Source organism: Bubalus bubalis, chromosome 2 (assembly GCF_019923935.1).
Source record: "Bubalus bubalis isolate 160015118507 breed Murrah chromosome 2, NDDB_SH_1, whole genome shotgun sequence".
NCBI classification, from domain to species: domain Eukaryota; kingdom Metazoa; phylum Chordata; class Mammalia; order Artiodactyla; family Bovidae; genus Bubalus; species Bubalus bubalis.
Window position 1 is genome coordinate 34,663,490 of NC_059158.1, and position 19,046 is coordinate 34,682,535.

Sequence of the window (19,046 nt, forward strand, 5' to 3'; positions counted from 1 at the left end):
TAATAAATTATGGTTATTGAGCACTTATGTTTTTATCTCATCTAACCTTCACAAAAGCCGTAGAAAATAGGTCCTACTTATTCACTCAACAAATATATATTGCACTCATTATGTGTCAAGCACTGTACTAAATGCTGGAGACATGAGAGTCAACAACAAAACCAATGTCCTTGCCTTCACGGAGCTTACAGTTTGGTGGGGAGACACATATTACACAAATTGATACAAAACTATAATTGAACAGGGTACTAAGATGGAGGGGGCTTCCCTGGTGGCTCCATGGTAAAGAATCCGCCTGTCAATCCCCAGTCTGGGAAGGTCCCCTGGAGAAGGAAACAGCAACCCATTCCAGTATTCTTGCCTGGGCGATCCCATGGACAGAGTAACCTGGCAGACTACAGTCCATGTTGTCAAATAGTCAGACACAACTTAACTAACAAAACAACAACTAAGACGGAGAGATATCTGGTGCATAGAACCAATGACAGGGAGGTTAAGGAAGACTAATGTGGAAGTGAAGTTTGAGCTGAGCCCTGAGAAATGTTTCAGTTCAGTTCAGTTCAGCTGCTCAGTCGTGTGCGACTCTTTGTGACCCCATGAACTGCAGCACATCAGGCCTCCCTGTGCATCACCAACTCCCAGAGTCCACCCAAACCCATGTCCACTGAGTCAGTGATGTCATCCAACCATGTCATCCTCTGTCGTCCCCTTTTTCTCCTGCCCCCAATCCCTCCCAGCATCAGAGTCTTTTCCAATGAGTCAACTCTTTGCATGAGGTGGCCAAAGTACTGGAGTTTCAGCTTCAACATCAGTCCTTCCAATGAACACCCAGGACTGATCTCTTTTAGGATGGACTGGTTAGATCTCCTTGCAGTCCAAGGGACTCTCAAGAGTCTTCTACAACACCACAGTTCAAAAGCATCAACTCTTCAGCACTCAGTTTTCTTCACAGTCCAACTCTCACATCCATACATGACCACTGAAAAAACCATAGCCTTGACTAGATGGACCTTTGTTGGCAAAGTAATGTCTCTGCTTTTTAATATGCTATCTAGGTTGGTCATAACTTTCCTTCCAAGGAGTAAGCATCTTTTAATTTCATGACTGCAGTCACCATCTGCAGTGATTTTGGAGCCCAGAAAAATAAAGTCAGCCACTGTTTCCACTGTTTCCCCATCTATTTGCCATGAAGTGATGGGACCGGATGCCATGATTTTAGTTTTCTGAATGTTGAGCTTTAGGCCAACTTTTTCACTCTCCTCTTTCACTTTCATCAAGAGGCTCTTTAGTTCTTCTTCACTTTCTGCCCTAAGGGTGGTGTCATCTGCATATCTGAGGTTATTGATATTTCTCCCGGCAATCTTGATTCCAGCTTGTGCTTCCTCCAGCCCAGCATTTCTCATGATGTACTCTGCATATAAGTTAAATAAGCAGGGTGACAATATACAGCCCTGACGTACTCCTTTTCCTATTTGGAACCAGTCTGTTGTTCCATGTCCAGTTCTAACTGTTGCTTCCTGACCTGTGTACAGGTTTCTCAAGAGGCAGGTCAGGTGGTCTGGTATTCCCATCTCCTTCAGAATTTTCCAGTTTATTGTGATCCACACAGTTAAAGGCTTTGGCATAGTCAATAAAGCGGAAATAGACGTTTTTCTGGAACTCTCTTGTTTTTTTTATGATCCAGCGGATGTTGGCAATTTGATCTCTGGTTCCTCTGCCTTTTCTAAATCCAGCTTGAACACCTGGAAGTTCACGGTTCACGTATTGCTAAAGCCTGGCTTGGAGAATTTCAAGCATTACGTTACTTGCGTGTGAGATGAGTGCAATTGTGCGGTAGTTTGAGTATTCTTTGGCATTGCCTTTCTTTGGGATTGGAATGAAAACTGACCTTTTCCAGTCCTGTGGCCACTGCTGAGTTTTCCAAATTTGCTGTCATATTGAGTACAGCACTTTCACAGCATCATCTTTCAGGATTTGGGGCAAAAGGTCAGCGTCAAGTTACCAGAATGAAAGACCCCTTGGTGAGGGGAGCGCAGCTTGGGGACCCTGGGGCGGGGGTGGGGTGCGGTTGGGGCGCGAGTATTCTATCCTAGATCTGTGGGATACCTGATGTTCCAGAATCATTGTCCTAACCATTTCAACTTCTATGGTACAGACTTAGGCGCAGCCTCAAGAAGCTGAAAATCCACATCTCACTTGTAAAGAAAAGTTTTAAAGAAATAAAGATAGTGCATGTAATTTTACAGAAGAAGTCCGCCAGGGAACGAAAGCGACCCTGGAGACTTCGAGGACTGGCAGACAGGAGCTAAAAACCTCCCCAGCCTCTCAAAATGAAGCACAGGCTTCACACATTAACTTTGCTTTGCTCAGAGCTGGAGAGGTGAGGAAATCGAAGTAACTGACAAGAGTGACGAAGCTAGACGCTCACAAGACTCACTCTTCCTGCCCACTACTGCGGCTGCGCGCGCGCCCCGTTCCGGAAGCGGAAGTGCACAAGAGGTCAGCGATAGTTTTCAAGATGGCGGCGCTCAATGTGCTGGTGTCCGGCTGTGGACGGTTTCTCAGAGGGCTGTTGACAGGCCCGATCGTGACCAGCTGGGCTAGGCCACCAGCCCGCGGGTTCAGGGAAGGTGAGTGCTGGGTCCTGGTGACCTCCAAGGGTTGAAGAGAAGAAACGAAGGCTGCTTCTTTCTGCCCCCATGCGTCCCTCCCTCCCTTTCCTTCGCGCGATTCTGAAACCTCGGAGATGTTTGCGCTCCGGGAATGCTAGCAGTTTTCTTCGGCACCCTGATGCTGTTTCCTTGATCTCTCACCCATCGTGAGTGTCCTCATGGGTGCTGGCGGGGAGTGGGGCGAGGGGGATGAAGGTCGGAGAGAAAGCCTTGCTTATTTAGGAGCAGAATAGAAACTTGTTCTAGGGTTCAGAAAAGTTTTTTGTTAAGGGCCTGGGAATGCAAGAGACATAAAAGACATGGGTTCGATCCCTGCATCGGGAAGATCCCCTGGAAGAAGGTATGACAATTCACTCCAGTACTCTTGCCTGGAGAATCCTATGGACAGAGGAGCCTGGCAGGCTACAGTCCATAGGGTTACAAACAGTCGGACACGACTGAAGCGACTTAGCACCTACGCACGCAGGCACTGGATGTTAATTCTCTATTCCATATTCTTCGAACCGCCGCCTCCTTCACTAAAGAATTATTGCGCTATCAGGGAAGGTCAGCTGGATACCCTCCCCTGGGCCTCCTTTTCCAGTTTCTCATCTGAAATGCTATAATCTGATGGCAGCTTTCACTGCCCGAACCCTTAGTCTAAGAGGTGGAAGGCAATGTGGAAAGGCCATTGAACAGCTGAAACAGGCATATCCTGGATGGTGGTTTTGCTTTTCATTTAGTCTGGAAAGGCAGCCTGACATTGAACTGAGAGCTTACTGAAGGCGAAGTGCTATACTTCAAACTGTCAAGGGGTTCCTGAGAAGTTAGGTTCTAATGAGATGATGCAATACTCTCCAATGAATACAATTTAGGTATTAGGTATTTGGGGCTTCCTCGATGGCTCAGCGGGTGAAGAATCCTGCAATGCAGGAGACACGGGTTTGATCCCCGGGTCGGAAGATTCCCTGGAGAAGGAAATAGCAACCCGCTCCAGTATTCTTGCTTGAAAAATCCTGTGCACAGAGGAGCCTGGTGGGTACAGCCCACGGGATCCTAAAAGAGATGGACATGACTTAGCGACTAAGCACATGTTCAGAGAGATTTGGTTACTGGAAACAGCAAACTGAATTGGAAGTTTTCCTGAAGGGGGTGTATCTTTAATAGGCTCATAAAAGGATGGAATCTGGCGGAAAATGGAAAGTTCTTTTCAGTACATAACCTTCCTTTGTGCACTGCTGGAAGCAGGAAAGGATAAGTGATGTGCAAAGAAGTGGTTTTGTGTGTGTGTGTGTGTGTGTGTGTGTGTTTAAGATCTGGAGTAGCATATCCTTTAACTAAAGCTGAGCTATATCCAGGGGAAAATGGTGATCATTTTACCAGGGGAAGAATAAAAGTCCAAAAAAAAAAAAGAGCCTAACAAGGGGAGCATTGGATTTGTCTCAGAAAAAGTCTTTTGTAAGTTTTCAGTAGAATGGCAGATAAGGAACCCAGTTTGGGAAAATTAAAGAGATAATTAATGAAGAAATGGAAATAGGTGTTTGAAGAATTTAGCTATGAAGGGAAGATAGAACATTTGCTAGAAAGAAAAACAAAATCCAGGTACTGCCTCCTTAGTGTTAGATGAACTAATGCATTGATAAAGAAAGATGCCAAAGAGATCACGCTGATGGTAAAAAGGACTGGAAAGTTGTTTCATGTGTTCCTATGCTGTAAAATAGGCATATGCCCATAGCTTTTTTTTTTTTTTTTGGCCACGCCACTTGGCTTGTGGGATCTTAGTTCCCCAACCAGGGATCAAACTTGGATTCTTTGCAGTGAAAGCACGGAGTCCTAAACACTGGGCCACCAGGGAATTCCATGCCTGTATCATTTTTGATGACATCTACCAAGTGTCAAACATTAACAACTACAATGCACATATCCATTTCTAAATTAAAAGTTGAAAACAGTTCTTTGCTATGTTCCCAGAGGATAGGCAAAAGGAATAGTTTTGTCTTTTTAACAAAGGAGTATTTGAGATTTGAATTTTTCAGTTGGAGAGATGGCTATATGATGAGATGAATATTTCAAGTCTTGCTCACCATGAATACCTGGTAGCTTCTCTGTGTTACTGTCAGACCTAAAAGCCAAATAATTGAATTGATGTGATCTTACTTGAAGGCATTAGCTTAGCTTATACTTTTCTTGAGAACCACCTATCTCCAAAGCCTTTAAATTAAAAACAACACCAACAACTTTCTCTTGATACTCTATCCATTATGTGTAAAGCTAAAAGAATTACACATATAGCTAATTTTGACTGGTCCTGGCTGGTATATTTGAGGAATAATATTGTATACATTTGGAAAAGACCCTGATGCTGGGAGGGATTGGGGGCAGGAAGAGAAGGGGATGACAGAGGATGAGATGGCTGGATGGCATCACCAACTCGATGGACATGAGTTTGGGTAAACTCCGGGAGTTGGTGATGGACAGGGAGGCCTGGTGTGCTGCAGTTCATGGTGTCGCAAAGAGTTGGACTCTGCTGAGCGACTGAACTGAACTGATTGTATATATAGAATTTAAAGTCACAAAGAGGGAGCTGGCGTCTTGCTGAAAACATTCAAGCATTTCTACTTTTCTGATACGATAGTACTCTAATTTTAGTCAGAGTTCGTGGGCACTCAGCACTACTGCTCCTGCCTGTAGAAGCTCTCTGTATGAAGCAGTGATTCTCAGTCAAGGGCAGTTTGTTCTCTCAGGAACACTTGGCAATATCCAGAGACATTTTTGGTCATCACAGCTGGTGCTCCTGATGTGTGGTGGTAGAAGCCAGGGATGCTGCTAAGCATCTTCCTGTGCACAGGACAGCCCCCCACAACAAAGAACCACCTGGCCTGAAATACCAGTCCTGCTGCTGTTGTGAAAGCTTGGTCTGATCTTTGACCAGAAGGACATACAGAACCAAAAAAGATGATTATGGAAGAAGCAGGACTTAAGGGAAGGCAAAAAATGGAAATAGTGGTTTACTAGGTGCCTGCTGCAAGCACTCTGCTAGGTTTTCCACATACACTTTTCAGTCTTCTCAACAACCTTTAAAGGTGGTTATTTCTGGCATTTTTACAAATGAAGAAATCTGGTCCAGAGGTGTTCAGTAGCTGTGCCCAGCATCACACAGCTAGTAAGTGCTGGAGTCAGAAGTAGGGCCAGCAATCTTCCCTCTCCACCAGTGACACCACCTTGGGACTCCACAGCAGGGCTTCCCGGTAGCTCCCTCCTTCCCTAAAAGCTGTTATCAGTTAACTTGCTGGAGTTAATTTCATGATTGACACCGTGAGACCTAGCAGAGATAAGACCTTGTTCCTGCCTTGTCACTCTTAGAGCCCTTGTGAAGGAAAGCGTTTAAAACAAGAGTAATAAACACATATGCCTTTCTAAATGAACAGTAATGATCTGGCAGATCCTCAGAGCAGAGTGTGTTGAAAGAAGTAAAAGCTGAAGGGAATGTTTTTCTTCTTTTCCAGTTAGCTAAGGGAGCTTTCTGGAGGACCTAACATTTCAGAAAAGGATGTGCCTTGCAGGATGGACAGCCCTGTAACTAAAAGCTTTGAGATAGAAGTGAGCAAGTTGGGGGCTTTAAAGAATTCAAAAGACATGGTCCAGAGTAACCTGCTAGGGGAAAGATTTTTGTGTAGCAGTGAGACTCCTCCTTTGAAGGATAGTGCAGAGGGAAGTTCCCTCACGTCCAAGGGAAAAGGAAAGGGTAGGTGGTGAGAGAATCAGAAAACTTTTGTGGCAGAGTTAAAGATGAGCAGAAGGGAGCAGTGCTTGAGGGAGGAAGGGGTTTGAGAAAAGCAGTGAATGACCACACTTGCTAGCGTGCTGTGTAAGATTGTTGGTGCTGCCCTGTAGCCACCTTGCCATTCAGTTACTCCATCCCTTCGTGTTCTGCTTGGGACTTGCTTTCCATGGAGCCTTTCCAAGAAGGATGTCGGTCCTCTGGGCACTTCCTGCAGCAGTTCCCTCCAGCCCTTGTCATTCATCTCCCCTCACTTCCTTCTTTACTTAACAGGTGGGCCTTTATCCCGCTGCAGTTCTCTCTGTCTGTCTGTGTGGCCATCGAGGTCTTTTTGCCTCACTGCAATCTCACCCACCGTGATGCTGTTTGCTCTAGACTTACAATTCAGTTATCTTGGACTCCATCCTAGGCGAGTATTTACTGAAGTACTCAAAGGACCTCTTTATGAGGCATGGACTTTATTAGAGTGAAGTTCCCATGCTTGGTTTAGTTCTCTTTTCTCCTTTAGGGCAAAGCCTGTGTCTCCTCTTAGAGGGGAGCTCTCCACGGTGGGTGGAGCCCAGTCGTACACTCCACGGTTGCTCAGCAAATGCCTTGCCTCCTGTGGCACAGATTATTTGATGTGTAAGATCTTGGCCCTTTATCTTGGTTTAGAAAACTGCTTCTTTAGTTTACTTAATCCAGCCAGATCTCAGAACACAAGGGCAATTCCATCTTTTTCTAAACAAGTTTTCAATCAGTGACTAATGGTCTCCTGTTAGTCCAGCTTTTCTTAACCACCCCCACTTCTCTTGAATGGAGAGGAGGCCAGGGACAAAATGAATCTCAGGTTTTGTTTGGTTTTGACATGTTTTTGTATGCATGCTGAAAAGCAATACTGTTTTGATTCCTATCTCTGTTTTGAGAGGCCTGAAATCTACTAGGGCTTCAGGCTCCAGTGGGCCCTCAGCCCCTGCACTGAGATACTGCCTTGATCAGTCTCAGTTCCATATGAGTTCTCAAGTCATTCCTCCTCGTTTGACAAATCTAGTCTCTATGAGATAAGCATCTGCCTATTGTTTTACCCGCTAACTTATAGTGAGATGATTCACTGGCTCAGAGTTGCTGTGTGGGGAGCTTATGAATAGTGGAGCTTGCCATGGACTTTGATCTCTCTTCCAGGGGCCAGTGGGATGACTTCAGGGTTTGGTTCTTTGCCGGGAGTGATGTGTGTTTTGCTCGACTTATTTACCTCATGGTTAGGACCCAAGTGCCTCCACGGAGAGGGGAAGCACATGTTGGTCCGCTTCACTTCAGGGCGCTAATCTCACGCCGACTCAAGTGATTCCGGAGTAGGTCTCCTTTTGTTTCCTATCGGGATTCGTAAAAACCTGTGCTGCCCCCCTCACCTGCCGTTGCTCAGACTGGGTCACCCTCCGTCCCTCTTCCAACTTGGTTTTTGCAGATTTGCAAAGTTTCCTGGGTGCCCAGCTGGGCTAGGGCTCGGCCCTCCTGCCCCGATGCTCTTGTAAGCTGACGCAGCGCAGTGACCATCCCCCTGCAGACGTGCTGGCCTCCAGACTGAGTACCAGGTTGAGTCTCACCCACATCCCGTTTAGGCTGGCCTCTTGGGAACAAGTAGATCCGTGCGTGGGGTCACGCATTTTCTCTTAGGGAGAGCTTAGTTTGTCTTTGAGTTGATTAGTAACTGTAGCGTTCTCTGGAGAAAGCCTCGGGGCCTTTCTGGCCACTTGTCACTCCCTTGTGTGTGTGGAGTCGCAATTGAGGGGCTCTCAGATTGGCTGTTTGGAGTAATGGGTCTTTATGAATGGCCGTGCCCAGAAAACGAATGGGGGATAGTTCCAGGCAGTCTGGGTCCAATTTGGTGTCAATCACAGAGCTCAGTGATCACAGATGCTGCTGTGGGCCTCCGGGTGGGTTCGAGTTGCCTCACTTTTTTTCCCTTAGCCTCTCTGTTTTTACTGCATATTTTTTATTGCAAAAGAAGTACATGTTTATTTTAGAAACTTTAGAAAATCACCTCCTGCCACCACTGAGGGAAAACCAGTCTTACCATTTAGCTACATAGCTGCAGGGGTCTGTGAGCTTCCTGTAATCCATGTCTAATTGTGTGTACACCGAGGGACATGTTTCTAGGGCGAGGTCCGTAACTTTCATTAGATTCACAAAGTTAACCTTAGGTTCTTTCTAATCTGTACTGCTTCTTTCCTTGACCAGAGCTGAGTAGAACTAATTGTGGTAGCCAAGCTGCTGTTAAAATATGATTTTAGCATTTGGGGAGACAATTTGCAGCCTAGCTATAGCTGTGTGCACTCACATTTTCTCTTACAGTAATTAGCAGTCAGAAGGGCATCACAACCAGCATTTTGCTCCCTAGCATTTATGGAGCATCTGCAGTGTGCCAGTTCCTGTGCTAAAAGCCACGGCTTCTCTCTTTCTGAAGAAACTGGGCGACCATGGGAGAATCTCCAAGAACCTTCTGTTTGATTTTATTTGCCAAATGTGGGTTATGAGCTTTGTTCTCCCTTAGGATATTGTTGAAGTTGTCTTTCTGCATCCTGGTTAAATAAGAGGATATAAGTACAGCCTGACATGCATGCAATGAAATTGTTTTGCCCTTGAGTTCTTTTCTGATTGCCTCACTCCTAAATAGGCGAAGAGCTGAGGGAATCCCTCTCAGGATGACTCTGCAGTCCTCTTTTTGAAATTCTGCCCGGACCCCAACCCTGTACCTGCAGGCCCTTCGTTCCTGTCACTCTTCCCTCTCCAGTGTGGATAACAAAATGCATCCCTGCAGGGAGGAGAGATAGCTGCCTTTGTACAGGTTTTTAACACAAGGCTCTCAAGATGTTCTCAGAGTGAATTGATCTCATTATTACCCATTGTGGGGCCCCTGGGTACTGCATCTTAGATTCAGACTGGTCAAGGTCAGGAACCACATTTGTCTGGTTTCTCTTCATGAGAGAACACATACAATGGGTACTTTTGAAGGTCTTTTTATGGCCTCTGTCCACCCCCAACCCCTCAGCTCTTAAGCCACGATTGCTAGCCACAGTAGGGCAAGATCTTGCCAAGTACCTTGGATGGAACCAAGATAAATCTTGGCTTAGAAAGGCAGAAACAGTGGGAAGACTCTTAATCTCAGAGAGGTGATATGATATGGGCATCTGGATTTGCCCCCCACCCAGCCTGCAGGAAAAGTGAGAGTGCAAGTCGCTCAGTCGTGTCTGACTCTTTGTGACCCCATGGACTATACAGTCCATAGAATTCTCCAGGTCAGAATGCTAGAGTGGGTAGCCTTTCCCTTCTCCAGGAGATCTTCCCAACCCAGGGATCGAACCCAGGTCTCCCACCTTGCAGGCGGATTCTTTACCAGCTGAGCCACCAGGGAAGCCCAAGAATACTGGAGTGGGTAGCCTATCCCTTCTCCAGCAGATCTTCCCAACCCAGGAATCAAATTGGGGTCTCCTGCTTTGCAGAAGCCCCTACGTTACGGGCTTCCCCAGTGGCTCAGCAGTAAAGAATCTGCCTGCAGTGCAGGAGCCACAGGAGACATGGGTTCAGTCCCTGCGTCGGGAAGATCCCCTGGAGGAGAAATGGCAACCCACTCCAGTATTCTTGCTTGGAGAATCCCCATGGACAGAGGAGCCTGGTGGGCAACAGTCCATGGGGCTACAAAGAGTCGGACACGACTGAAGCGACTTAGCACTGCTGCACACAGCCTGCAGGGCACAGAGCTGGGCCCTGGGCAGCAAATCCTGCACGCTTCCGAGTGAGGGCCGTGGGAGGTGCAGACAAAGCGCTTCATCTTCCTTCGTGTGTAAGGTTTGAGCTATTATTTAAAACTCCCTGTTCCTTATTAAATGGCTGACCTAATTTTTCCCCTTTATCTCTATAGTGGTGGAGATCCAAGAAGGGAAGATGACTATAGTAAGTATTGTCGAGCTGGCCACTTCTAATCTCTGTACCACTTGGAGCTGCCCGGCTGCTCCTCTTAGAGAGGGTAGGAGCCCCAACTGGACTGGCTTCAGGATCTGCTCCCTCTGTGACCATAAATCCCACATCTACTATTTTCAACCTGTGTGCGAGAGTGTGGTTAATCAGGAATAGTCGCTGTGTTGGACTGAAGCGTCTGTTACTTGATTAGAGTGGCCTTTTGTATGACACGGGCTCAGAAGTATTTGCTGCTGTGTTTTTTGGCGGGCGATGAGTCAGTTTTCCAAAGGGGAAACTAAGGCAATGGCAAGGCTAGAGAGTTGACCCCGGGCCAGGAGCCTGGATCTGTCTCTTTCCTTTCTGCCTAGAATGACTAAGCTACACCTTGAGTGAGGCAGTGCGAAGGGGACACTTTCTGGGCCCTGGGCTCATAGCTGGCGCCCCGGCTCATCTGGTGGTGAGAAAGCTAGACGGCTTTTCACTCCCTCTACTCCACCCCCAACCCCCACCCTCACTGGGCCCATCTCACCTCCCTTCCTCAGGGAGTCATGGGGCCTAGATTATCCTATAATCCCTAAAAGACAACGTTGTTTTCACATGGCCTTCTGTGCCTCCCAGGAAATCCTCAACCACTCCACAGAGTTCCCAGAAGCCTCTGTGGCTTCCATGTCAACCAGGGATTTAACCCTCTGGCAGCTAGCCACGCACGGCCCTCCCCAAGGCCTTCTTATCCCCAGGACAAGCCCTTAGGGTTCCCTCTTTGGGTCTTCCCCAGAAGGCTCCCCCTCAATCTTTGTACTTGAGGTTAAGACCTCAAGGCAGTTCTTTCTAGGGACTCCCATCCCTTTAAGAATAGTTCCCTTATCCCAAACTGAAACAAGCATTCACCCTGTAAACTCCATGCTGGTAGAGAGAAACTCATTGGGTTTCTGTGTGTGCAGAGTGTTCTTCCTGTGGGGCATGAATTTGCTATTTGTGGAACGAACTCAGAGGCATGTGGTCCCATGAGAGCCCTTGGGGAGGGAGCCTAGCCATGCCTGGAGAGGCAGTGCCATGGCTGACTTTGGGTATTACTCATTGTCCAGAGTCTCACTTCTTCATCAGTAAAATAAGATCATGAATCTGCCCTCACTAGGCTGTGGAGTTAAATGAGATGATCCATGTGGACCATTATCAGCACAGAGCCAGGCCTGTAGTGAGGAGTGTGTAAATGTTAGGTCTCCCCGCCCAGGCCCACTTTGACCCCCTCCCAAGACCTTCCATACACCTGCCCATTTTCCCAAGCTCTTGGCTCCATTTCTGGCATCGCTGGGGTGGCATTGCCGGAAAGGCGGTAGTAACAGCACCCTGCGCAGCCAGCTCCTTTGCCTTTTGCCACTTCTCCCCTGGGAGAGTTGCTTCCCTCCCAAAGCCTCTCAGACCTGGCCCAGCCTCACTCTCATAATCCGTGGCCTCAATCAGCAAGGCTGTCTAACCTCCCCCTCCTGCAATTGGAGCTGACGCCCAGGTCACTGGTTTATTGCGCTTAGTCTCTCCAAGGCTGTGTCACAGGACACAGCAGCCATGGCGGAGGTCACTTCATACCTGGCCCAAGTGGGGTGTGAAAGGTGGCATCCAGAGTGCTGAGAGGAGGCAGCCAGGGGACTGTGTCCCCCGCTGTGCGCTCTTGGAGGAGGAGGGCCGTGCACACAGTTGTCTGCTCGTATAGGCCTAGAGCAGCTTTCTTGGCCCAGCACTGCTGGTGTTTTAGATGCTGGCTCTCTGCTGTGGGGGCCTGGCCTGTCTGTCATAGGGTGCTTATCAGCAGCTTCCCTGCTAGGCTCTAGGGACCCACCCCCGTGGCGACGATCAGAATTGTTTCATTGTCTGGTGTCCCCTGGGAGGCCAAATCCTGCCTGGTTGAGAACCACTGGCGTAGACTTACCTCTGTTAGAGCTGGAAACTGCAGTTTCTGCTAAGAAGGATATGCGGGATAAGGGGTGAGACTTCCTCTGGACTCTACATCCCTGTGCAGTTTGAAACTTTTTACCATGTGCCTGGATTGCTTTTTCCCAAAGCAGGGGGAGGGAAGCATAAAGTTCTGGAGATTTTGTCTTTTTGAGGATGGAAAGCTAGCATTCAGCAGATACAACACACCTCTTCTCTTGCCACAGCATTAAGTTCAGTTTCTATTACCCTCGCAGGTCACCACGCCCAGCTCTGTGGCCACCTGAGACCCAGTGTCAAGCAGCTGTGTTCAGGCAGAGAGGCCCATTAGTTGCTGCCCCGAGGCCTCTAGAGAGGAAGCCTCACCAGCTTTTGGGGGTTCCTCAAGGATCGGGGTCTCCACTCATCATCAACTCTCCCCCTCATCAGCTCTCTTTCTCTGCCTCCTAGATTGAAGGCCGAATCACAGGGACTCCCAAGGAAAGTCCAAATCCTCCCAACCCCTCCGGCCAATGCCCCATCTGCCGCTGGAACCTGAAGCACAAGTATAGCTATGAGGTGAGTCTGTGCATCTCGGAGCTCCCATTCCCCGTGGGCTTAACAAGCGTCTCATGGAGCCACCAAGACAGAAGCATTGTGTCCAGCAGCTCTCAAAGCAGGCCATACATGAATCCCGGGGGAGCTTTAAAAATGCTCAGACCCCACGCCTAGATGATTCCACTGACTTGGGATGGAGCCCGGCCATCATTATTTTTTAAAGCTCCCCAGGTGATTCTAATGTGCCACCAGGGTGGAGAGTCCCTGACTCAGTTCCTGGTCTGGTTGCAGGCAGCTCAGACCACCAGGGCCCTGGAGCCCAGTCTCGTAGGGCTGTGTTCCCAAGAGATAGAATCAGAGTCTGGGTTTGGTTTTCCTCCTTGTGTAATGAGGGCGTGTCTTGAGAGCCCTCGCTGTGATCTGGGGACACTTCACTCTCTTCCCACTGGAGCTACAGGGGCCCCTGTTTGCTGTAGCTCTCCTAGAGCTGTTTCACGGAGAGATGATGAGGGCAGACAACGGTAGGGGCATAATTCACTTTGTTTCCACAATATCCCGGTGAAGTAGGTACTGTTTTCATCCTTGTTTTACAGAGGAGGCAATTTGAGGCATGGCAAAGTTAATGCACCAGCCTCAGATCACACAGCTAGAAAGTAGCAGAGCTGGGATGCATTCTGGGGTATGAAACCCAGGCAGAGCCGCCAGTCCCAGCTGCTATTCTGCGTCATGTCTGGAGATGGGGCAGGCCTGGGGGATGGACACAGCCCTGGAGAAATACATACTTGTCCTTCAGAGTTCTGCTGGTGACATTAAGCACCCTATTTTTAGGTTTCAGGTGATTCAGGCTTTGGGCCAGTTTGACCTGTACGTTGTCCCTGTGCCCCTCTGTGGAATGGGATGACTAAGGGCAGAGATCCCAGTCAGGTGGTGAGAGCAGGAAAGGCCACATGCCCATGGGATCTGAACAGAACAACCCAACTAATCTCCTGGGCTGGGAGCCTTGGCCTCACGCCACCCCAGGGTGGGGGGTGGAGGTGTTCTTTCACCCTGTCCCCGCCCTTTTGCTGATGGCCACTTGGAGCAGCAGGGAACTTGCAGGCCACAGGCAGTGCTCTCAGCTTCTTTGACATGGAAGTTTGTAGGGTCCTGGCCATACCTAGAATCCCAGCTGTGGATGGGGAGGGGAACCCACACCTGCCTGACCACTGCGGGGTACTCTTCCTACCAGCCGTTTCCAGGAAATGGACTTGGCTCTGTTTATGAAGCAGAAGAAATCCAATCCCCTCCAAGGTAAAGGCTGGAGAAGTTGTTTTCCTTTTCACCCCTTTCTGCTCAGGACAGCGCCACTCTGCGCTGCAGAGAGCTGTCAGCCTCCTTGGCAGCCTGCAGTGGGGGCAGCGCTGGGGCTGTGAGCCCCGTGTATTATCCCCAGATAATCCAGTCCAAGTTCTTTTCATCAGATTCTGAGGATTACAGGGGTGGGAATTGGGGGCCTGGGTCCCCCAGGAGCTGACCAGTGATTAAAGCAAATCTACAGTTATACAGTGAGGCGCCTGCCAGGGCAGCGAATCCGTGTGAGGACCAGGACTGTGGAGACAGGCATGTCAGGCCCCTGGGGGTGGTGTGGGAGACTTTTGCTTTAACCCTTGCCATCCTGTGAGAGTTGGGAGTGGACTTGGTCTCTCTGGATGCTGGCTTTGTTTGTCATTATTTCCTTGACTCATCCAAAGCAGTCTGATGGTTCAAAGGAAGCCCAGGAATCCATTCACATCTGGGCACAGGGGGCGTAGAAGATGTGGGATTTAACTTTACAACTTGACCTCATCCTCCTCAGCTTATTGCTGCCTGGCGCTTCGTTCAGAGGGCATGGCAGAAGGTGGAGGGGCTCTCTACATGTCTTCTGGGCTGTGGTGTGTAGCCTGTCATATGTAGACTTTGGGGGCGGAAATGGTACAGGTCTTCCCTCCTGTGTGTAAATACATAACATACCCCCTACGTCACCCAAAGAGATAACATCACCAGGAGAGATACTGTGGGTGCATGATAGCTTATTAACCTTGAAAAGTTCCCCTTCTCTCACCAAGTCTGTCGGAAGACTGTCTCAGAGGAGCTGAGAACTCTTGGGGTTGGTAATGGGGCCAGGAAATCTTGCTAAGTTGGGACTGAACTTGTTGCAGTGGAGGCAGCGGGCCTGAGTGCAGAGCTCTGTGTGGAGGGAATGGTCTCAGGTCGCTTCTCAGGGTGGCGTCAGCCCCTTACAATGCCAGCTACAGCAGCCTACCCTGCAGGCCACTTGGCCCTGGCTCCCTGGCAGCCGGCACCCATCCACACGATCCTCCTCTCCTGTTTCCGTTTCCACTAGGACGTTCTGTTGCTCAGTCAGTTCATCCGGCCACATGGGGGCATGCTGCCCCGGAGCATCACTGGGCTGTGCCAGGAAGAGCACCGCAAGATAGAGGAGTGTGTGAAGATGGCCCACCGAGCAGGTAAAGGGCCCTCGGGCAGAGGGGGCAGGGGGCTGTGGGCACCATTACACCTTCCACACCTCCGGGCCCCTCCTGAAAGGACAGTGTGTGTCCAGAGACTGCATTATACTCGCCCCCCAGTGCCAGCCTCCTACCCCCTTGGGCTTTCTGTTCAGTCCCCAGAGCTGCAGAGGGAGTGCAGAGACCATCGTCTTAAATGCTTTTCCCTCCATTCAGGTCTGCTCCCAAATCACAGGCCCAAGCTTCCTGAAGGATTTGTTCCAAAGACCAGACCGCGACTCAACAGGTACACAGACCTGGGCTGGGGAGGCCAGCTCCTGGAGCTCATCCTGCAGCTCAGGAAAGCTGGAGCACTCCGTCCCTTCCAGCCTGAACGCCACCCCGCCACCCCATCAGTCCCACCACTGTGCACGCCTCTGTTACTCTCCCTCTGCCGGCCTCAGCGTCTTTCCTTGTCCCTTCCCAGCAGGGCACTTAGCCCATGGGTAACAAGGGTAAGAAGATCTGCTGGTTGGGCATTAGAATGTGCTAATCCTCTGTTTATGACATCATACTGGGTTGCTATGGGAATGTCAGAGCAGTTCTACAAACTTTCAGTAATAGCACTGGGGTTATTAAAGGGCAAAATGAGACTTTAGAAATAGAAATGGGAGGGCTCTCCGGGGTAGGGCCACCGTATAGAGCTATCAGATCATATACTGTAAAACTTGAAGGCAGCATCCATATAGACTAGATTGTGAATGTTCTCCCTAGAGTTGTACAGTTAACAATCTGCTCAGCTGCGTATGGCATCCCATGAGATCCTGAGGTTTTATGGAACAGGAGAGAAAGGCCTTTAGATCCTAGAATCAATCAATCTGCCTTTCAGCCTGAGCAGGGTGGCCCCCTCTGGTGTAGGAACAGGTTCCTGTCTAACACTCAAACAGCTGTCTCTGACACTACCACACTACATACTCGTAGAACTACAGTACTCTCTTATTGAGAGTAGATCCAGGTCTGTAAAATTGATGTTGGTGTTCCTTGTCCCCTCCCATCAATGGCCCCTCCTTCAGCCTGTCCTAATGTCACTAGAACTGCACTCTTTGGGTAGAGCAAAGCAAGATTCCCCCACTCCCAGCAAACCTCTTAGGCTGACCCCCAACAGAACCGAGGAATGGAGGATGGAAGGCCAGGCAGATACCAGCTCTAGATTGCTGGGCTGGGGGTGCAGGGCCAGAGCTTCACTGACTCCTTGCCAGCACCCTGGCCCCTTGCCCATCTCCACCTGCACCTCCTGCGCTGCCAGCTGGGCCATCTGCCAGCAGCCCTGGGGGAACAGGACATACTGACTTCCTCTTGTCTTTCTATGCTGTGGACCGTTTGGGAGTTGAGCACACCCCCACTCCAGCGTGTTAAGAAACAGCAGCAGGCTTGAGGACACAATCCATCCTGCCCTCAGCCTCTGAAGCAAAGCCAGGCTCCCTCCCGTATATCCGGTGTCCATCATCGTGATGCAGGATTGATGGCTTGTGGGGGCTCATGGGGTTGCAAAAGGCCCTCCTGGGGAGGAGAGGGAGTCCTGGCTACAACTAGGGACTTGACGATTGTCAAGCTGTGCCATCTCCTTCCCTGCCCCTTCCAGAGAGGTAGGAGGAAGGAGCTCAATTAGCAGGGAGCCTTGGTTCTTAGAGCTGGAGTGGTCCCAGAGAGCTGACCGGAGGCCAGCCCCTCCACAGCAGCTGCCTGCTCCTTGTGGCACAGGCATCAGGCCCAGGGCCAGCCGAAGCCCAGCTTCCCAGGGTCTCTCCAGGGTGGGAGGGACAGGGTGGGCAGAGGGGTGCAATAGGGCAGCAACTCTGGAGAGCCTGGTGTGCCTCAGGATCTTCAATCCCAAGGAGCCTGCTTCCATATCCCACCTCTTCACCCACCCACTCTGAACCCAGGGAGACACCAGCATAGGACCCTGCCAGGTCCCAGCACCACCAGCCACAGCAGAGGCGGCTCTGGGGCCAGTTCACGGCACAGAGACCTCGCTGCTGGGGGCTGACAGCCACCCAGTGGTCGGTGGAAGCCCTTGCCTGCCCACCTCGCACGTGGCGTGTAGCCCTACAGCTTTCCCTTCCTCTCAGAGCTCAGGAAATAGAGGTCCAGGGGAGCTCAGTTGAAATGTATACATTAGCAGTCACTTTTTCACTCCTTTTTTTTTTTTTTTAACTTTTTCACTCTTATCTAAAAATTTTCAGCCATGGTTATTCATTTTTTTAATTAAAACTTCTCAGGGGAGGGTCTCTAGAGGCACTGGGTTGAGCCCTAACCTAGTGTGGAAGCAGGGGAGGATCCTGGTCTTTGCCGAGGCTGAGCTTTCAGGACGAAGGGTGGGCCTCTGGATAGGATCCAAATTTTGTTCTGAACAGAGTAAACCCCAGTCTTAGCCGGCATGAGCCACTCTTCCCGGAACTGTCAGGGCCCTGCCATCCCCAAAGGAGGCCAAAGGACTATGGGCGGCAGCCATCTTTCCCCATCCCCGCTCGTATTACATGAACCTTCCTGGGCTATGTCTGCACCCACGGGCCCTCACCCTTGGCTCCCATCATGGCCTGCTTGAGGGTCAGGGGTCAGGGGTCCTCCGCCAGTTGTGGCTGCCCAGGCTTGTTCCCTGAGGGCTGGGGTGGCGGAGTGAGCCAAGTGGGGGAGAGGGAGGGATTCCTCCAAGTCCTTACATCAGCCTCTCCTCTCCCGACTGGGCCAGAGAGGGCCGATCTGCTCTCTGAGTAGCCTCTTCCTCTGCCTCCTCCCCCAGCAGATACACACGCACACACACTGGCAACTCATAAAGACAGGCGAGCACGTGGCCACACACGCATGCGGCTGCCAGAGCCCAGCCCATCTGTGTACAGCACACTGGGCAGTTGCTCCCAGGAAAAGCCCCTTCTCCTCAAGAAAGGAAAGCTGGTGAAAGTGTTTGGTTGACCAAGTGCAGCTTCAGCCCGAGGGGCCTGTGCCCATGGTCTCTGCCGCATCCTGGGCTACCAGCCCTCATGGCTGCCTCCCATCCTCCCCCCACAGATACCTGACCCGCTGGTCTCCTCGCTCCGTCAAGCCCATCTACAACAAAGGCCACCGCTGGAACAAGGTGCGCATGGCTGTGGGGTCCCCCCTCCTGAAGGACAACGTCTCCTACACGGGCAGGCCTTTGGTGCTGTATCACTGACTGAGAGCAGGGCGTCCTGAGAGCCTGAGCTTGTCCTGCACTCCCACCCCATCCCACCAGGGCGGCCTGGCTCCTCCAGTGCAGATGGCATGGGGGGTGGCAGGTCTCCTCCAGTGCCCAGGACCTGCACCACCACGGTGCTGGGAGCTGGGGGCAGCTGGGGCAGGCGACCCTGCGCAGCTGCAGTGGTCTCATGACTGGCCTGGGCTCAGGGCTGGAGCACTGGCCCTTTGTCCAAAGGAATATTATAAACCAGGCTTGTGCTCCCCCGCTGGGTGTGTGCTCGCTGCTTGGGGAGCGTGGGGGGCTCAGCCCGTTTCTGGCCAGTCACTGGGCTCTGGTGGTGGGCCACGTGGGCGCACCGAGCGGAGCTCACGGCCACACAGGTTCCCTTCCTCTCTGTTGACAGCCGTTGGCTTTTCGTTAGGCTGCCCGGCCTACGTGCGGCTCTCTTCTGAGTCCAAAAAGCTGCCCTCCTCAGAGGTCTCCTGGCTGTCACCTCCCTCATGCCGTTTCCTCCCACCATTCTCTCTTGTTAG

General features: G+C 50.5%; 1 protein-coding gene across 1 annotated transcript; it reads left to right on the forward strand.

Annotated features, from left to right (window-relative positions):
- The first annotated feature begins 2,477 nt into the window (after window positions 1-2,477).
- Window positions 2,478-18,777, forward strand: MRPS18A (mitochondrial ribosomal protein S18A). Its single transcript, XM_006069286.4, has 6 exons — window positions 2,478-2,630; window positions 10,331-10,362; window positions 12,745-12,852; window positions 15,194-15,317; window positions 15,534-15,603; window positions 18,363-18,777. Exons 1-6 carry the CDS (start codon window positions 2,519-2,521, stop codon window positions 18,505-18,507), a joined length of 591 nt encoding a protein of 196 aa, XP_006069348.1. The 5' UTR covers window positions 2,478-2,518; the 3' UTR covers window positions 18,508-18,777.
- The last annotated feature ends 269 nt before the right edge of the window (window positions 18,778-19,046 follow it).